Below are 19,898 nucleotides of genomic sequence, written 5' to 3'. Positions count from 1 at the left end.
CGTATGGTTAACGGGAATCGTCGCATGTTTTTTCGATCTAATGAACAAAATGTAAAAATTTTGAGACGGTTTCGCCCAAAAGTGTTGAATAATTATTTCTGTGATAGGACAGAGGATTCTAGCAGCAATTTTAATGATTCAAAGAAAAGGTGTTTTTACATAACAATTATTAAAAATTGAAATTAATTATCACCGGGGTAATGTTGAACTTTTTACTTTTTCAATAAAGGCATTTTTTTCTAATTAAAGATGTCACGTGGTGACGTCGTGGTGAAGTGCTTCCTGTAGTAGGAGTCGCACTGAAGTCTATAGAATGCATAATTATAGCAAAAGTTTTATCCATGCCTTTTCCGATTTATTAGTGTCACATACTATTAAAGAAGTGTTAATTCGCCCAATTTTGATCGGTGTGCTGCCTTTACAAACCCGTGTGATGAGAAAAAATCTTTAAAATGATAAATAAAATAATGTAAATACTTACCCAAATAAAACAAAGAACTGCCAAAATAAGAGATATTTCCATTTTTGCCACATTCATCTTCTCGTAAGATCTTTGTTTAGTAAATAAAAATATATCTTATGTATATACTTAGATTCATATTCATATTAAAGTATTTATAGGAAATGTCAATCTTAATGTGCACGATATAAAATGACGTGTCTAATTTTTTTTAAATATAAAATAACATGAATATAATTATAATGAGCTAGATAGATAAAAATAGCATAGAAGCCAACGATATGGTACATCAGACACTTGTATAAAATGAAAATTAAAGGTTATTCAGAAGTAGTATCACTGGCGTTATGTAATATAAGAATGACATGTATTCCTGATTTATGTGCTACTTTTCTGTAATCTGCTTTTTTTAAAATGATAATGTTTGAGGAAATTAAACTACACTAAATGAGAGTGAAAGCTCTACAATGTGATAGTTTGCTTGTTTAACATTCATTTTGAACCTTGTGATGCATCAGCTCGATTTAGCACGTCCTTCTTAGGAAGAACATGCATAACAAATATTAATTATTGTCTTAATTTAATGATTTTTTCAATTTTCATAGAAAAAAAACATACATGAACTTTAAAAACTTTTCCTGACGGATCCTCTTTCAAAACCTTAAAAAAGAAGGTGTAAACATCAAATAAAAAGCATTTATTACATTATTGTACGGTTCGAATGTTTCTTAATTTTTAAAAAAAATCAAACATTACTTAAAGGCTGAATTTAAAGGGTTTTTTTTCTTAAAGATATGTCGATAAACAACATTATCCAAGATCAAAATTTTGTTCAAAAAAAAAAAAAAAAAAAAAAAAAAAAAAAAAAACCAAGTGAAGAGCCGTCCTTCAAATCACATGATGTAGGACCAGATGCTGAGCATATTTGTCGAGCGGGTATAAGCAGAACAAGCTAATTCAGAGAATTCGTGTCCCCCGCTTAGGGAAAAAGTCGGATCCCCCTGACTGAATTTGTAGAATTATTAAATGTATACACGTATACTGAAGCAAATAAAATACATGTATGTCAATATGCGTATAAAGATTTGATTGCTTATTCTTTATTATGTGTATACATAGAAGATTCTTTTTATATTGAATATTTATCACACTGTAATGATGATTTTGTAACCTCATAAATTATTATTTTCATATGCTGAATACTATCATTAAAAAAAAAGGTAAAAAAAAAAGGTCCATCAGAGATTCGATCCCGGGGCCTCACACATATGAAGCGGGAGACATACCACTGGACCACGGAATCGCTGTTAATGTAATCAAGTATATGCAGAAGTGAAGTCACATACATGTACATTCATGTTCGGTATTATCAAATTTTAAAATTTAACACAATTCATGGAGTTTGATTTATTTAGCCTTTATTAAACAGTTCTAATAGATGTAATAAGAACATAAAGTCTGCAGAAAACCTGTTTTATACGCAATAACTCTCCGCATGCCCCTGTGCTAAAAATAGCGACAGGTAATACGATAAATACTAGTAAAACAAACGGGGCGGGGCACTTTGAGAGGGGTGAGAGAGGTCCTAGGGAGTTTTGTATAAAATTACATTACATAAGCTCAAAATCTTCTTGAAATATCGCCCGGAAATGATAGTGTTAAACACAGACAGAATGTTTAAATTTACGACCTTGAACTTTGACCTTTTGACCTCAAAATCAATAGGGGTCTTCCCTAGGCCACAGGGAGTTGTTATATTAAATGTCATTGCAATAGCTCAAATGGTTCTTGAGATATCGTGTGGAAACTAAAGTGTTATAACAGCGTTACAGACAGAAATTTCATTGCAAAAGCTCAAAGGGTTCGGATATCGTGTGGAAACGGCGTTACAGACAGACAGAAAGACGGACGGACAGACCCAAATTAATATCCCCCACTTTTCAAGCGGGGGAAAAAATAGACAAATTAGTGTAAAAACAAGCTTATTCAGGGAATCTTTGTCCAACGCGTAAGGTAAAAAGAAGAACTGGGGGATACTAGGCACTTTAAGAATGGCAGGAGGGACCAAAAGGAGTTATTGTATAAAAACTGAGAAGCTTCTTTTGATATGGCTAGGAAATAAAGTTTTACACACATATAATGTAAAACTTATTACTCTGACCATATCCCCTTTCACCTCAATATTAATAGGGGTCTTCCTCGTGCCACATTTTAAAGTTTATTAAGTTGTAAAGAATTAGGGACAGATGATGCAAAAAAAATTTTTATCAAAGAACTTGGAAAAAAAACAACCTTGTTGATGTTCAAGTAGTAAATTGAATAACTTTCAGCGCGTAGTTTTTAATTTTAGTGGTTCTTAAAATCCGCTCTCTTTTAAAGGCCTTCATTAGTGGTTCTTGTGAAAACAAGTCTTACCTGTATAAAATTATTTTAGGAAAAATTAGATCATAATTTACTGGTAATATCATTGTTCAAAAAAAATGTAAAATCATTATTTTGTATATCTGACTTTGTTTTTATGAACCCAGGCCTGTAGTTAGTTTAGACTCAAATAATTTCTACATGTTCCATTATGTTTCAGAAATACCCTAAAATCTTAAAAATAAGCCGCGGCTTATTTAAGTTTTGGAAAGAAAGTGGGGGCTTATTTTCAAAACCGGCTTATTTTCAAATTCCGGCTCATTATCAATGCAAAAAACTGGTAAGAGAAAAGAACACAATGAAGGTTTATTTTCTATACAATCATTGAATAAAATTTAATCGATAGAATGGGAACTACTTGTTCGATCTAAAATTTAAATATCATGAATATAAAATAATAATATTACTTTGTTCAGTATCTTGCGTGTAGAAAAATACTGTAAAAGTGGAAAGTTTGATAAGGATGAAACATTAACGAATGACTTTAGCTCGTCAAAGTTTTCTCTAGTCATTTTTTTATTCATTGGCATTCCCCAGTGTACGTTTTCTTGCGTCTATGGTGTAATCGTCTACTCTATATTTTGAAAATGTCGATCCCGAAAGGATAATTTCATTGTATACAGCATATAAGTTTACATGAAATATAAACTTGTTTCAAAAAAGTAAAAATAATATACGTGATATATAAGATATCCGCTTGCAATTGAATCACTTGATAAATTAGTCAAACAAACAACTCGGGCAGTGTTACCTTACTTTTAAATGCTTTACAAACAAAAACTTCCTTTTATCCGTTTACTCATTTAATTATAACAACTTTAAACACATCGTTAGCATGTACAGGTCTGGATGAGATAATTATTGTTTTTGATAATTTCATGAAAAAAAATTCACTATGTCAGCTGGTTCCGCAATAATTTTTTTTTAGCCAGCGTAACATGCTTATTGGTAAATAAATTAACTTTAAAAACAACCCTTTATTAGTAATTTTACACAAGTTCATTAGTAGCTACAGACTTCCGTACTATGTCGTATGCAGAAATTGGTAAAGGTTTAATGAATTAAAGAAAGATAACTCAGTTTTATTTTGCATAGTAAAAAAAATCGTCGAAATTTTCAAACGTCGAATTTTTAACGTTTAAACGTCAAACGTTTAACATCTTTCCTATATATGGCTTTGTCATGACCAGCTTATTTTCAAAACTGGCTTATTTTCGAGTAATTTTTAATGCAAGAAATAGGTGGCTTATTTTCAAAACCGGCTTATTATCAAATCCGTCTTATTTTCAAGATTTTAGGGTATCTCATTATGATGATAATTAGACCCGAGTATTTTTTTCCATTAGTAAAAGCCTAACGTTAGACCACACTAATTAAATTTCTTGTTCGTCGGACCCGCCCGCTCGTTTTTTAGAGAAACGTAAAAAAAAAGTATTATTTTGAATTCCCCGCTTCCGGAAATTTCCGATCCATTTCCCACCAGTTGAACCACAGTGCATGCAAGTTGTAGGTAGAATCGATTCCACCCCAGACAATTCTTGAGCAGATTCTGTGCTTATTTTACATGTACTAACTCCAAGTTGTCGTGAATTAGCCAGAATATATTTAAACATCTTTGATACTTTTGAAATATACACTGTATACCAGTCAACTCTTGAGAGCAGAAAGAATTGGTTTTGATTTTAATGATATTTTCTCATTTTATTACTGATAATCAACTTTGTTTTTTGCGTTCTATACCAATTTAATTTATTATATATTTGTCAATTACTATATGCAATAATAACTTATCACTACTGGCATGATTGTAAATGATAAATATTAATGAGACAATCTTGTCAACAGGTCTACAATGTCTTATTTTTTTAAAGTAAAATTTGGGGCGATGTTCAGCTAGTTCTGATATTATGCATAAATACAGAAAAATAATTATTATAATAACAGTAGTGCTGTTGTAATTGGTCAGGTTTATGTGATTGTTCATATTCTTGATCACATCACATTTTCTTAATACTGTTTTCAAATATATGTTAAATATGGAGGTAACAAACACTTTTTAAGAGTGATCAATGTACGTACATGTATTAAACCAAGCAAATCTTGTACAGGACTAAAATATGGATTCCAGAAAACACCAAAGGTTTGAGGTGAACAGGATAGTTAATATTCTATATTATTGGGATATTTATTTACAGAATTTTGTACCTTTATGAAATTAGGAACCTGTATCAAATGCCCTAATAATACGCTGAATATTGGAATATTGAATGTCTTACATGATCAGGGCAATTGGAGAAGATTTGGTAATTATTTACTCTAGAAATGTAAAGGAAACAAAAAAATATATAATCGCCCGCTTCGTTATTTTACTTCACCGCCTGAAAATTCTTTTGATAAAAATTTTATTATTATGATAATCAAATCGCTCGTTCGACCCAATTTTTTAGGGTCAGTTGTCCGAAGAACAAGAAAGAGCCATAGCGCATTTATATAGTAACTTTCGCCTACTCTAGTAGTGATTTTTGAAATACTTTGTTTAACAAAAATTTGGTCATACAATGTTAGTTTATACATGCCTTAAAGCAACTCACACAAAAATAATACTCAATTAATAATAGTTCCCTCATATGATAGTTATAAAAATTGTTCAGTTTATATGGAGAATATTAGTAAATACTGAGGCACCCCCCTAAACAATGACAAACTGTAGGAAAAGACCACTGTTACAACGCACTTTGAAAAATTACGCACTTTGAAAAAATATTTCAAAGTGCGTTAAAATTTGGGACCAAGCTTACGCACTTTGAAAAAAAATATTTTTTTTTCAAAGTGCGTTGATATCGACCATATTAACGCACTTTGAAAAAAAAATGCAAAGATTCATCAATATTTCTTCAAATAATCGGTATGATAAATAACAGATCCTGGTTTCATAACTTTTTTATGATAAAGTCACTGTAGGACCTGAGATATTGACGTTTTAAATATTTAAGGTTTTGATAAGATAAAAGGGAAAATTAGAGAGTCTTGAAAAAAAGAGTGACGATTGTTTAAGTTCATTAATTCGTTTCTTCTTTTTTTTTTAAATTCTAGTCTTTGATAAGTAGATGTAAAGGTGTATAGGGGGCACTAATAGAGGACAGCTTCAAGCAACTTAGCATTCATCATAATAAAAAGGGGCCAATTTGATTGTTCAAAACTATGAAAATTCTTTCTCATGCGTTTTACTGTACCTAAAAATTTCTAGTTTTCATCTGTTTTCATTAACTCATTTATTATTGAAAGTTTTCAACGTCATACCAGTTAGGTAAATACATAATTATATGAATGCTTTGAGTATAGCATAGACATCGAGACTGGGCGAAGGGCCAGGGGAGGGGAGGGGGGGCTAAGCCCCCCACTTATTTTGGAAAGATATATACATCGTATAAGCATTGAAAATGCAGCGTACCCTTTTTAGGTGTATTGATCTCCTACCCCGTTTGTTGCCGACACCTATGTATTGGAAAGATAAAGATTTGGACTTATGGATCTTATACCCGTCTTCTCCTCTTTTCGACGGAAGTAAAATCAATTCATTTTGAGGTTAGGGTTAGGCTTAGATTTTTGAAAGATAAATAACAAATAAAATCTTTTCATGACTATAATATGATTTTTTTTCAAAGTGCGTTAAGTGTCTCCATGGTAAAATATATTGATGTAGACTCTTAACATACTTTGAAAAAATTTTTTCAAAGTGCGTTGTGTTGGTACCAAATTTAACGCACTTTGAAAAAATTTTTCAAAGTGCGTTGATTTTGTCCCAATTTTAACGCACTTTGAAATTTTTTTTCAAAGTGCGTAATTTTTTTCAAAGTGCGTTGCCACAGACCACCCTTAACCAGAAAAACAACTTCTGAATAATTTTATTTGAATATGACTGCACTTCATTACGCTTAGATAATTTTGGTTAAAGGTGATCTTCATATTGAAAAAGTTGAAAATATGTATTTAATTTTTCTTCTAAAATATTTAAAAATTCAACAATCCGTCTTAATTTAATCCAATTGATAACCAAGACTTCGTGGCATAGTGGTAAGATTGCTGGATTAAGGATATAATGATCGTGAGTTCGAGCCCTACAGTGCTTGTACAATGATTTTTTTTTCTCCTGTGCATTTTCCTATGTTTTCTTTTATTATTTTATAATACATGTATAAATAATTTTTAAAAGAGATATTTAATGCATTACACATTGAAAGTATCTTGGGAAAAAACAGTCTTAAACTATTTAATGACCCAAAGTCATAGCTGCTAGTCTGTTTTATTTTTAAAATTTTCAAACAATCTTGTTTAAATTAAGAGTATTAGACAAGAAGAATTACTGTCATGCAACAAACTTGCAACTAAGAAAATATAACACTGGTTCACAAATGATTACATACATGTGATTGTGATTTGAAAAGGTACATGTATCTATAAATAGAAACAGGTGATTTCCTTTTAAATACTTGTGTAGGCCGAGTCGTTGGTAAGGCAGCTATGGCTCTTTTATTGGTGTGACTTTAAGTCATAATATATCTTTTAAAAAATAAGAAATCTATTGAATATAATTCATAGTAATTTTAACTTGTATATCAATATGCATATTTAAAGAATAAAGGAGAGTCATATATTTTTCAAGATTTTTTTAAAGGAAGTTTAGTAACGAAGGCTAAAATATTGTCCGGAAAAATATTGTTGTGAAAAAAAATGCTAGGGTTTGTTCTTCATGAGACATAAGCAATAAATTAAATTTTTTGAAGGTGATTTCAACGTAGGATTATTTTTTGATTTTTTTTTTTAAATATGTAATTACTTTGTCACTTAGTGACCTACCAAAATTATTTTTTTTTAACTTGTGAATTTTGATATCTTTCAAAAGAAAAAGACTTTGGGGATATAATTTGACAAAAATTGAAACATTTTTGGAATTTATTACTTTTCAAGAAGAAAAAAGAATATATTTTTTCGCGATTAGAATAGGACAGGGCGGCTTTAACGTTGTAGAAAATAGGAAAAAAAGTTGCTATCCTTTAAAAAAGGACTGCAATTTATGGACCATAGGACTTTGTTTCTAACAGAAATTATAAAGAAGTGCTGGGTTTAATTTACATATGTAATATAGAAAACATTTCATGGTCTAATCACTAAAACTGCAAGAACGATGTAACCTAGCTAGACCTTTAAATGGGGATATCCATTTATCACAATACCCCACCTGTAAACTGTTTTGTGTGTGTTTAGATTAGTATTTACCAGTGTTTTTCCTCTATGCTGTTATAAGATTACATTTATTAATGATACCAGATCTGTAGGACCCGGGTATGGAATATAAAGTATTCATTCTAAGCTCATTTACAGTCATAAATGTACCTCCTCAATAAACCCCGACCTTACATGTACCTTTTATATGTAAGATCTTAGATCAACCCCCCCCCCCCCTTCAACTGAAAATGCGCCCTAAGAGTGTCTGGATCGAGAAATTTTATGCTAATGGAAACTCTTCTATTCTTTTAAGTCTAGAATCATTGAAGTAAAATATCCTATTTTTGTAGATAGAATATAGAAGAGTAAATTCAGATCTTGGATACGTTAATTTGTAAATAAATAAGATGTACAGATTTTAAGCAAGGTTTGCCAATGATTGGTGAGTTATAATTTGAAGAGTTTTTTTTTTTTTTTTAAATTGATAAACATCCAAATTTTTTTTATCCACGATTAACTTTTCCTTCATGTTTCCAGGACAAAAACACGTTTTAGAATTAAGATCAAACAAAATTGTTCTTGTAAATGCATGTATTGTTTTTATATTATCTCAAAACATGACCTATTACATTTCTTCTTTTTTTTTTTGGTTTTCTTTTGCCCTGGGGATATTTGTTCAAAAGTCCCGAGTCCAAGCAGGAGAGAAAGAGTCCTTGAGATCCTGATTATCTACAGGGTACCGGCACAACTTCTCAGGAATCGTATAATAATCAGTCAAATGATCACAAGGAAGGTCACAGCATTTTCCACTTTGGCCTGGAATAGACTCTACAGGCGGAGTAGAAATTAAACAAATCTGAATACATGCACATTGTATATATAAAATACATGGTTACTGTCTTGAAATATAAGCGATATTTGGGCGAGGGTAAGAAAACGTGATAGAGGGCGAGGCTTGCCGAGCCCTCTTACGTTTTCGACCCGAGCCCAAATATCGCTTATATTTCAAGACAGTTATCGTGTATTTTGTTTATCCTGCAACAAAATTTTACATTTGAGCGTCCAAAACAAGCTAATTCCGACAGATTTAGGCACATCTCTGCAGTTGAAACTATGACGCCATGGCGTAAACAACTGCAATGTTACATTGCAGTATACGTGACGTCACAATGCTTTTGGAACGTCGGAATACATGCACGAGGCTTTATTAGGGCAGTGACCGGATAAAGCTTTGGTTTATTAGGTTACCTTTATTAGGTCAATGCAAGGGGTAGTTGCAGGATAAATATGTTTATGTGTACACAAACGTGTTACTATTACTAGTGATGACATAAGCTTTACATAAGATACAGCAAATAGATATGGTTTAAATGTGCATATTTGTAAAAAAAAAATACTAGAAAATACTATACACCTGCAGGTGCTTCGCAGTTATACGGGTTCATTTCAAAATAATTAGATAACATCTTTTAATTCAATTTATTATACCTCTGTGAATTTGTTCTTTATATTGATTGATAGATTGTATATTGTTTAAGGTCCCTCTCGAGAATTTTTCACTCATATGGAGACGTCATCGTATGCCGATGAAGTGCTTCAAATTTTGATCTTTATTCGTCACTCATGACAATTGAGCAGTGAGGGATCTTTATCGTGCCAATGCCTGCCGCTGACAAAGGACCCGCAACTTTCACTTTAAAGTGCCGAGCGCATTACAAAGGAACAGTTGCTACCCAGTTTATCGACTAGCTCAGTCGCTGCCGAGATATGTCCATATCTGACAAATGAACTGTTCTTGTCATAAAAATAAAATCACATGGAAAGAAATATAAAACTCAGAAAAATCTTAAAACTTCTGTGACAGAACGCTACGGAGGGGGTCAGGTGACCGCCAATATCACGTTATTCACGCATGCGCAGAACGGTTGTTGATGTGCATTAAAATTGGGGAGGATCAATTCAAAATTGATCAACATTAAAACCAAATATTGTTTCTTTTATGGAAGTGATTCAATTAGTTCGCGAACATTTTGATCACCCCTCGTATAATGTTAAATGGTAAATAGATAGAGTTAAGTAACTTTGTTGTAGTGCTGGCTGTTATTGTTTTCATCTGTTTTTGTTTACTAGTGACTCTAACCTCTTCTATGCCCTGATGGTTTGACAGGGCGTCTCAAAAATTTGACATTGGAATGTCTGTTTTTTTTTTAGTTTTGACAAGAAACCTATTAATTACAACGACAAAATCGAGGAATTTCACTTGTATATAAATTTTTCTCCACATAATTTTAATCGATTTAGAAATATTATGATTCCTTGAAGTTTAAATGTTTTTTTCTTAAACCTATTTTTCTCAAATTCAGAGTAATCAAAACTTTTTAGAAAGAAAGGTTATATTTCCTTTAAATAAATTTTATAAATACATGTATATAACTTATTTTTAATTTTAAAGTGAGGTACGGATCTGTACGTAGCGCAGACTTTAAGAAGAAAATAAAGCTTAATTAATAAATAATTATAATAAATATAATTATAATATAATTAATAATTAATTAACTTTGACATCTCACACAGCTTCCAATCCTTTTAAATAATACAAATTGAAATTATTTGCGTTTTTAAACGATAGCAGAGCATTAAACTACACCGAATTTGCTAATTCGTGTTTGTAAAATCCAATATAGCAAGATACAGTAAAACACATTTAGTACGAACACGTATATAGCGAATTCACGGATATTGCGAAGTCTTTCTAGGTCCCCGGAAAAATTCTTACCAAATATTTGTAAAATTTTACGGTTATAACGAACTCTGATATAACGAATTTACGGATATAGCGAACAAATTTTGAGTCCCATTGAGGTTAAATATAATGAAATTTACATCTTTTATAACGAACTTTCAAAGATCTCAAAATTTGTTAGTTTGAACTGACTTTTTTTTCTTTTAGCTTTTGTTTTTAAAATTCAATTCGATCATAACAAACCTTAGTTATCTAGGTACTAGTATGTTTTGTAATATTTGCTTCACTAACATGTTTGGTAGTAATACTTGAGGGAAAATATGCATATTGCGAATTCGCTATATATGATAATACGAATTCGTTATACTGTTATAACGAATTACGGATATAGCGAATTAAATTCACTGGTCCCCAGGACTTCGGTATAACTGAGTTTTACTGTATAAGCGAGTCATTGATCGTTCTAAACTTGTGATATGAGGCAATTTCTTAAAGCTAGACGTAGTTTATACGTAGTGTTGTAGTTGTACGTCCCACTGAAGAATTTTTCACGCATATACGTATAGCTTGTATGCAATGAAAAGTAATTGATATGATGAATTTGAACCGCTTTTTTGTATCCATTGAAAAGCAGTTGAAATGATTACTTACATGTAATATGACGACAAATGCACTTTATAATAAAAAAAAAGTTGAATGGAGATATTTGAATGCCTTATATGCAATGACATTTTTTAGATATTCTTCATATATTTTACTATCATTTTCTAGTTACTTGATACTAACGTATATTTGTATGCAAATATATCAGAAGGATATATAAGGTTCTTGAAAAAAAAAAAAACAATCAGCATGCAGTCGTACAAAAATGAATTTATAATGTAATAGTATACACCTATTTACTGGCTATGAGGACAAAAGCAAGTTTATCGCCCCCAAGACAGCAAACTATTTCCCAAGAGGCAGCAGAGGGAAATAGTTTGCTGTCGAAAAGGGGTGATAAACTTGCCTTTGTCCGAATAGTCAGTAAATAGGTGTTTTATTATACCCATGCTGACTTTACTTTTGTAACGTCATAAAATGTCCGTCACAAAACGTATAAAACCACAAGGGTTCCGAGATGAAAAGCGAGGGCAACGGAATACTGCTGGTAAATAGTTTGATGACTATTTCACCATGGGCAGATAGCACAAAAACTGTTTCAAAGTAGTGGCTGTTTGGAAAAGATAGCATGTTTATTCGTTATATTTTATAACAACAAATTCACAGAGGTATAATAAAAGAATCTATAAATTATAACAGTATATTTCACAAAATACTATAATAATGGGTGAATATTATGAACTTCACTTTTAACAATCATTCATATAAAGTAGAATTTGTCCAAAAAATTATACGTGAAAAGAAGAAAACGCTTGCTGTGCCCTTCAACTCGGCATTTAGATATATTGACGACGTAGTGTCAATAAACAATGGTCATTTCCATTCTTATGTCGATAAGATTTGTGCCGGTGGGCTTGAAAAAAAAAGACTGCACAGAGGCTGACACATTTGTTTCATGGATATTTTACTTGAAAAAGACGTTAATGGTAATCCTACAACCAAGCTTTGTGATAAACGTGTTGACTTTAATTTTTCAATTGCCAGCTTCCTTTACTTATGGAGCAATACACCCTCATCACCTGCAAACGGGGTTTTATATCTGTCAGTTGATTCGATACCCAAGAGTATGCTTCTACGTATGAGCATTTTCTAAAACGAGGTAAGTTATTGACAAACAAGTTGATGAAACAAGAAAATAAGCAATCTCATTTAAAGTCTTTATTTCTAAAGTTCCAAGGTCTATGCAATGGTCTTGTCAAAACTTAATCATTAAGTCTAATGCTTACTGACGTTTTTGTTATTACTTGTTAGGCCATTTAGTTACACACTGAATAATCGACAGATTTTCCATTATTCCCTGATCGTGACAAGGAGCACACTGCGGTTGCAACCGGTCGGCAGGGGATCTTAACTAAACTAAGGAACATGATTCCACCTCTGATAATTTGAAGGTCTCTGATTCTTCTGCTCTAAATCTGATTTTTAAAAGGACTTAGAAAATAATTTGAGTTTGATTACTGTTCGTTATCTCCATACATTTCATTAGACTTTTAACTTTGTTATGATCTTGCACTATTGTTATTTCGAGGTGACATGAATGCTGTGAAACTTAGTATATGTGCTAATCTCGTGACTGTCAAACCAAATAAATGGATTTTTTGTCGTCCTAAAAATGTATTTTATTACAATAATTAAAATCCGATATAAGTACTACAAACAATCGTAAACATAATTAAAATTATTTTTAGTTATTTGCGTGGCGCATTTGTTAGAGTTCTAGAGTCGCGGAGTAAGGAGATGTTCCTTACATCGCGGGATCGACTCCACTGCGAGACGTGGAGACCAGTCCTACGAATAGTGCAGTTTGGCAGTAGGTGTTGGCGCAAAAAAAACCCCTCAGTGTTCAATGGTCTTCCGTTCCGAGTATACGTATTAGGTTTAAATTTTCAACCCCTCCGCCAGCAAGTGGTGGCATCTTCATATGCATGTAATGTTCTCTAGAGCGGCGTTCAACAACAGATGAAATATATGAAGATAACGAACAATATTTAAGCTCAAAAGTCCATGAAACAATACAAAATTGGAGCAGAGTAAACACGAACCTCTCCAAGATATCAGAGATTGGATCAGGTGCCATGTAGGAGTGAGCATCCCCTGCTGACCAGTACAGACGCATGATATAAATGATTGTATTCTATATTGTATAAAACATTTCATTTTCATTGGGCACCTTACATGTACTGTGTAGTTCTAAGAATACGAACAATAAAAGACAAAATTAGAACGTACCCTCACAATCCTCATCACTTTTACATTTGGTTCCTTTGTCAAGCTGAAAAAAACCCCTCATAAAACTAGCTTAAGGTTTTAATACACCACTAAACAAGGAAACAATGAAATAGATATGATTTGAAAATCAAATTTTAACTTATACCAACAGTTTTGTTTTAAAATTAAAAACACACTTTTTTTGTGTATCAAAACGAAAATACATTATGAGAAACGTGGATTATGTACCCAACCTCACTAATATCTCTGCGCATTAATCTTTACCGCGATACAGCCTACGTTTAATTTATCGCATTCATAGTTACAGCTAGTATATAGCACAGTAAATTCTAAGATCAGGTAAGCTGCCGTCGTATTTTTTCTAAATCAATTTACTTATATTTAGATATTTGGGTCAAAGGTTAAACAAAAAATCAAAATTTTGTTGTATAAAACGATTCTTATTGCCGAAAGGTTTACACTCGATTTTCAGTCTGTATTATAATTTCTATGGTTGATTATGATGATTATTTTTACATTATAAAGTTTTAATAAGTATTTGACAAACTCTCTGTACATTTTTATACTATTATTATAGGTTCTTTGCATCACAAAATCACAATTCATTCACAAAAAATAATAAATTTATCAGTTTCAATCGTAAGGTCGTATTTGATTACTTTATATATATATATATATATATATATATATATATATATATATATATATATATATATATATATATATATATATATATATATATATATATATATATATATATATATATAATCCTTTTAAAAGCCTTTTCTCAAACTTATGTCTTCCTCTACTGTTCGTGTTTGCATTTTTCTGTAACAATTTTCTACCGCCTAAAAGACATTTTATATACCGAATGATGCAATATTATAAAATAGAGTTTAAATATATCTTATACCGTACAGCTGTATATTGTAAATACCAGATAGATAATGAAACTGTGCAAATTATAAAATTTCCTATTCATATCTCCGTCCTGTATGACTTTCCGTACTTTGATTTCTACTAAATATCGAAAGATTGCAACGCAGGCGGTGAGAATTACCTTACTTGATGTGCAGCCTTTACATGACAACCCTGATACTAATAGTAATTGATATACGTGGTAAATGAAGAAAATGCGTTGCCCTTACCACAAGTGAATACATCAGGTCATAGCAGCGGTCTCCTTCAAAATCCCAGCATATTTCATCAGCCCCAGAATGCGTAAATCCTATTTCCTCAGGAACTGGCGACGTCCTATCTGTGTTGTCAGTTGTCATTGGCAAATTTTCTTCATTCGGTTTAACCATTGACACTGTATCTATAACATTTACCCTCTTTTCATTAGTACTGACGGCTATTGCTTGGACCGCTTTATTATTCTCATCTATTTCTTCATTTTCTTTGGATTCGCTTGAACCGGACTGCAAAAACAAGAGACCCATGGACCACAATGCTCACCTGAGTAATAATGGCCTGTTTTCCTTAATACTCGGACCCATCGTTGTTTCGGGACAATGCTTTGATGAAACCTTAATCAACACTACCTGAAGATACTTGAATTTTGAAATGAGGGATCTTGAGGTTTTCTACCCATCCCACCTCTAGAGACCTCTAAACCTAAATTTACATGGCCTTAAAAGATTTGCGTAATATATTAACATCATGGTGGTTCTTTAGTTGCGTAAAGATTTTTTGAAAGTATGCTTTCTATATATTTCAATTTAAAAGGTTGATACTCTACAGTGGCCCTACCCTATCCAAGAAAGACAGATTTTGAACAATCAAAAATCTGCAATTATAATTATAACTAGAACCTCGTTGCCACGGCAACAAGAAGGCCTTCCGTTCCATCTTCTTTATCAGAGAATCATTCCTTTTTCATAACACTGCAAGTGTTATCGTGGTACAATTCTCGAAAAATTCCCCCAAACATAAAAAATAATGATAGTGAAATATACAAAATTTAAAATCAAAGAAATACCACACAAAATCGTAAATTAAATATACCCTTAGAAAATCGGACTTTCTTCGGATTGATTCCGTGTCGCCCGTGTGCGAAAATCCAAGACGTTAACCATTACGCTAATGGAGATGCGCGCTTCAAAGTAAAAAATGACGAATTCCAGACTAAATCATTAATTTTAAAAGAATATATATATGCATTCTGTCAAGATTTTCTTTTTTTCCTACAAAAAAAAGATATTCAAAAAACTAAAAAGTAAAAAAAAAAAAATGATTTTTCAAATTTGCTTCCGGTGGCAATCAAAGTCCATATGTTTGTATGAGAGAAAAAATTTCAAAGAAATGTCTAATGTTCTCATGTTAAAGGCCCCATTCAATGTCCCTTCAAGGTCCCAACCTAACGTCCTGAGATTGTCAGTATTATTTCACAAAACGTTTAATTTGGCGGCATTGTTACAGTTTATTTTCATTGCTTTACAAATTAAAAATAAAGCACCAAAGTTCCGGGACAATTAAATATATATAAGCGCCACAGTTAAATAGTCGTCGATTAGCAAGGGTAATATAAAAAAGAACCAGGTACAGTTTAATTATAAATTTGGCCTGATATATGTTTAAAAAATTGAAATGAAATAAGAAATTAAAGTTTATCCTTTCTGAAAGATCGGATTTTCATGATATAAGAATATACAAATCTTTTTAAATGACCTCTTATATGCTAATTGTTACACCAGGAACTTGTGTATTTCCCGTATTTTTTTGAAAGTTGCAGAAAACACCAATTTTCAGTGAAATGTTCTTTCAGATGATAAAGAGCACATGCATTGCCCAGAAAAATTTTGAGAAATATGACATTTTAAATAATATTACAATAGATATATGAAAAATGAAGTTGGCGACGGCTGTGGACACTGGTTTTTTTTAAGCAAAATAACCACTGATATTAGTCATTTTGAAACTTTTTGTTTAAAATTTCGAAATGTACCAAGCTAATGACGTCAAATTTCCAGCATGGGCATGTTGTTTCATGGTTTATCATAAACCAATTTTATATCTTTTTTACAAAAATCAAATTTTAAGGGCACAATAATGCCCAAAACTGTACCTTTTTAATAATTCTAAAAGTAAACTTCCAATTTATGTACAATTTTTGTCTAATGTTAGTCATTCAATTACTCTAGTTAGAGCCCGAGGTTTGGTATCATCTCTATTAATTATCTTTTTAAACGTCCCTGGACTTTACGCATGAAGTATAAGATACAAATCAACTTTTTCACACTTACCAATTATAACAAATGAAATGCTTAATACTAGCATACATGTCAATAATTGTTTCTTTTTTTTCCTCTTGGTCGATTTTGAAGAAAAATTATAAGAAGTCATTTGAATATTTGAAGAATTTATTTTTACCCAACGTTATTCTAATCCAAGATTTTTTTGAAACTGTAAAAATTTTGGCGATGAACAAAACGGTGGATAGATTTCGATCAGAATAGCCCCCTCGAGTCTTCAATTTAGGCGAATTATATAAATTGAGAGAGAAAAAGAGAGAGATAACCTGTTGGTTTTTAATTGTATTTTCATCGTGCCGATGGATGTTTTTCCTTCCTGAGCACCGTCTAGGATAGAGACTGTAGAAGAAGCAAATTTTGTTTTTATTAATTTAAATATTAATGCTACAATTTGTCTACAGATTGCTAGAAGAGATATCTAGAGTTAAAGGTTTACCTTGTTTTTTGGTTAACTCCCACCGCTTTTGAAGAAGATCTTATACTCTTGGACTCATGCTTCAAAATTAATTTTAAGTGTTACAACTGATTTCAATTACGAAGAATAAATCATTAAAACGATAAAAATGATAAAGAAATAATCTTAATACTAACGCAATTTAAACACACAAGTACCAAAATAAGAATTATTTCTAAATTCATCATGTTGCTGTCCTTTCAAAGTCGTTGTTTAATTCAAAAGTATGGATATCTAATATTTATACTTTTGAATTAATTATACAATCATTATGAATGACAATAATTTACATGACTTGTCACTCTTTGCACTATGCACATAATTTTAAATGGCATTACATAATTCCTCCCTAAAAACAAATCTAGAATATGATTATAATGAACTTGATTAATGAGAATAACACAGAAGCCAAATGTATGCCACATCAAGAACTGAGTTAATATTAGAGGTGATTCAAAATTAAGGTTATTTGTTTTACGTAAAAAAAAATTCCTGATTCAAATCAATTGTTTTAAAATCTTTATTTTGTTCTGTATAAAATAATGTTTGAGGGAATAAAACAAGAATAAATGAGAGCGCAATCTCTCGAATTTTTATTTCTTTAACGTTCTTTTTGTCCCTGATTCATTTATTTTAAAAAAGGCATTTTATTTTCTAGAAAGAAAATATAATTTTATAAATATGTGTTATGTTTGACATTTTAATGATAACATTAGATTTTATTTGCGTTTACAAAAATTAATATTGGGAAGAATGACGTAAAAAAACTAAAGTATTTTCTCGAAAAAAAAACTGAACCTCAACAAAAGAAGGCGTAAACACAAACAAATTGCATAAATTGCATTCGCGTAAGGTTTAACAGCTCGCAGAACCTTTAGTTAGCCTATTATTTTTATTTCCAATAAATTTAAACTTCAAAATAACTATCCACCAGAATATAATAGCAATCAAAAAATTGGTTTTAAAGGGTTTTATTATGTGTCTAAATTTCTTAAAAATAAAACACTTTTGAAACACATCGTTCTTGTTTAGTTACCAAATATTTTAATGTCCATAAAAAAATCACGCCTTACCAAATTAGGAAAACTTAACAAAAAATATCATGCATTCTTTAATTTCTTTTATATTCAACTTATATAATGTTGTAATATTTGTGTGAAAAGCGTAGAAAAAACGTCAATCAGAATTTGTCTTAATGATAGATTGTTTTTGCTGACAAGTTATTTGTATTTGTATCGAACATAAAACTTGTATAAAGATGACTTTAAACCAGATTGTTCATATTTTTGTTTCATCAACTAGTTTGGCAATAGCTTGATTCGTTTTAGAAATCCAATCAACTGAGAAAAAAAAACCCAATATGCAGGTGATAAGCGTATATTTCTACATAAATAAGCGAAGTTGATAATTGGAAAGTTGAAGTCATTTCGTTAAACATAACCATTGTTGTTAATTTATAATTATCATCTATGTCTTTACCTAGTAAAATATCCAGATTTGGAACAGTTTTACCAGACTCAGTGGTATTTTTTATTTCAATTGGGATACTTGCATAACGTGTCAATATAATAATGGAAGTATGTATTGTCCATTGATAATGATTCGTCGATATATGTAAGTATTGAGTAGAATGCCACAGCATGTGTTTTTTCTTCTCATGTATAGGATGTTGAATAAATTCTTCTTCATATGAAAGCAGTAATAGCTCTGCTAATAAAGGGGTGCAATAAGTATCCATGGGAAAACCGACAGATTGATAGAAGAACTCGTCTCCAAAAACATCATAGATATTGTCATTCAAAAGCTGAAGCATAGTTTTAATATCAATTCAAGATTACTTTTGTGTACAGTCAGGATCTTTTTAACAAAATAATTTTGCAAATGAACAATAGCAAGTGAGTAAAAGGAGTGTCATGCTATCATTTACAAAAAAAAAAAAAAAAAAAAAAAGCTGTCAATCTTACTTTAAATTATCGTGAGGAATATTGAAATGTGTTTATTACAAAGGCATAGAAGCTCCTAAATCCATTCAAACAATACAAATCAGAAACAGAGCAAAACCGATCGTCGAAAACATCAAAGGTGGGATAAGATAACATTGAGGAGGGAGCATCCCCTGCCGACAGCTCAAATTTATGCTAAATGTGCTTTTGATGCTTTAATTTGCCTTTATATTTCCTTTTTTCAGCATCAAAAGTTTATCTCAAAATGTGGGTATTTGACTTATTCTGTGCCAACTTACAATTTAAGGAGGCTGGGGGGTCAACAAATTAACAAAAAATTAATCACCAGATATAACTTAAATTTTCAGATATGATATCTTTAGCTTTCAGCTATCATTTGACAAAGAAAAATTTCATACATATTAGTTTTAAAATTTGACATTTTTGTATATCTTTATATGGAGCTCTTCTTCTAAAGGAGATCTAAATAGTCTAAAAATGGCCA

The 19,898-nt window shown here is 31.2% G+C and overlaps 1 protein-coding gene across 1 annotated transcript; it reads right to left on the bottom strand.

The window, feature by feature from the left end:
* Window positions 1-8,700: 8,700 nt before the first annotated feature.
* Window positions 8,701-17,641, bottom strand: LOC134280140 (uncharacterized). Its single transcript, XM_062762568.1, has 6 exons — window positions 17,588-17,641; window positions 17,433-17,491; window positions 17,263-17,335; window positions 14,891-15,163; window positions 13,743-13,785; window positions 8,701-8,935 (listed from the first exon to the last, which is right to left on the bottom strand). The coding sequence occupies exons 1-6, from the start codon at window positions 17,636-17,638 to the stop codon at window positions 8,784-8,786; spliced, it is 651 nt and encodes a 216-aa protein (XP_062618552.1). The 5' UTR covers window positions 17,639-17,641; the 3' UTR covers window positions 8,701-8,783.
* Between the last annotated feature and the right edge of the window lie 2,257 nt (window positions 17,642-19,898).

This window comes from Saccostrea cucullata, unplaced genomic scaffold (assembly GCF_032062105.1).
Source record: "Saccostrea cucullata isolate Sc308-1 unplaced genomic scaffold, CSIRO_AGI_Scuc_v1 ctg429, whole genome shotgun sequence".
Classification (NCBI taxonomy): domain Eukaryota; kingdom Metazoa; phylum Mollusca; class Bivalvia; order Ostreida; family Ostreidae; genus Saccostrea; species Saccostrea cuccullata.
The sequence above is the reverse complement of the archived record's forward strand: the minus strand, read 5'-3'. Positions and strand labels throughout refer to the sequence as shown.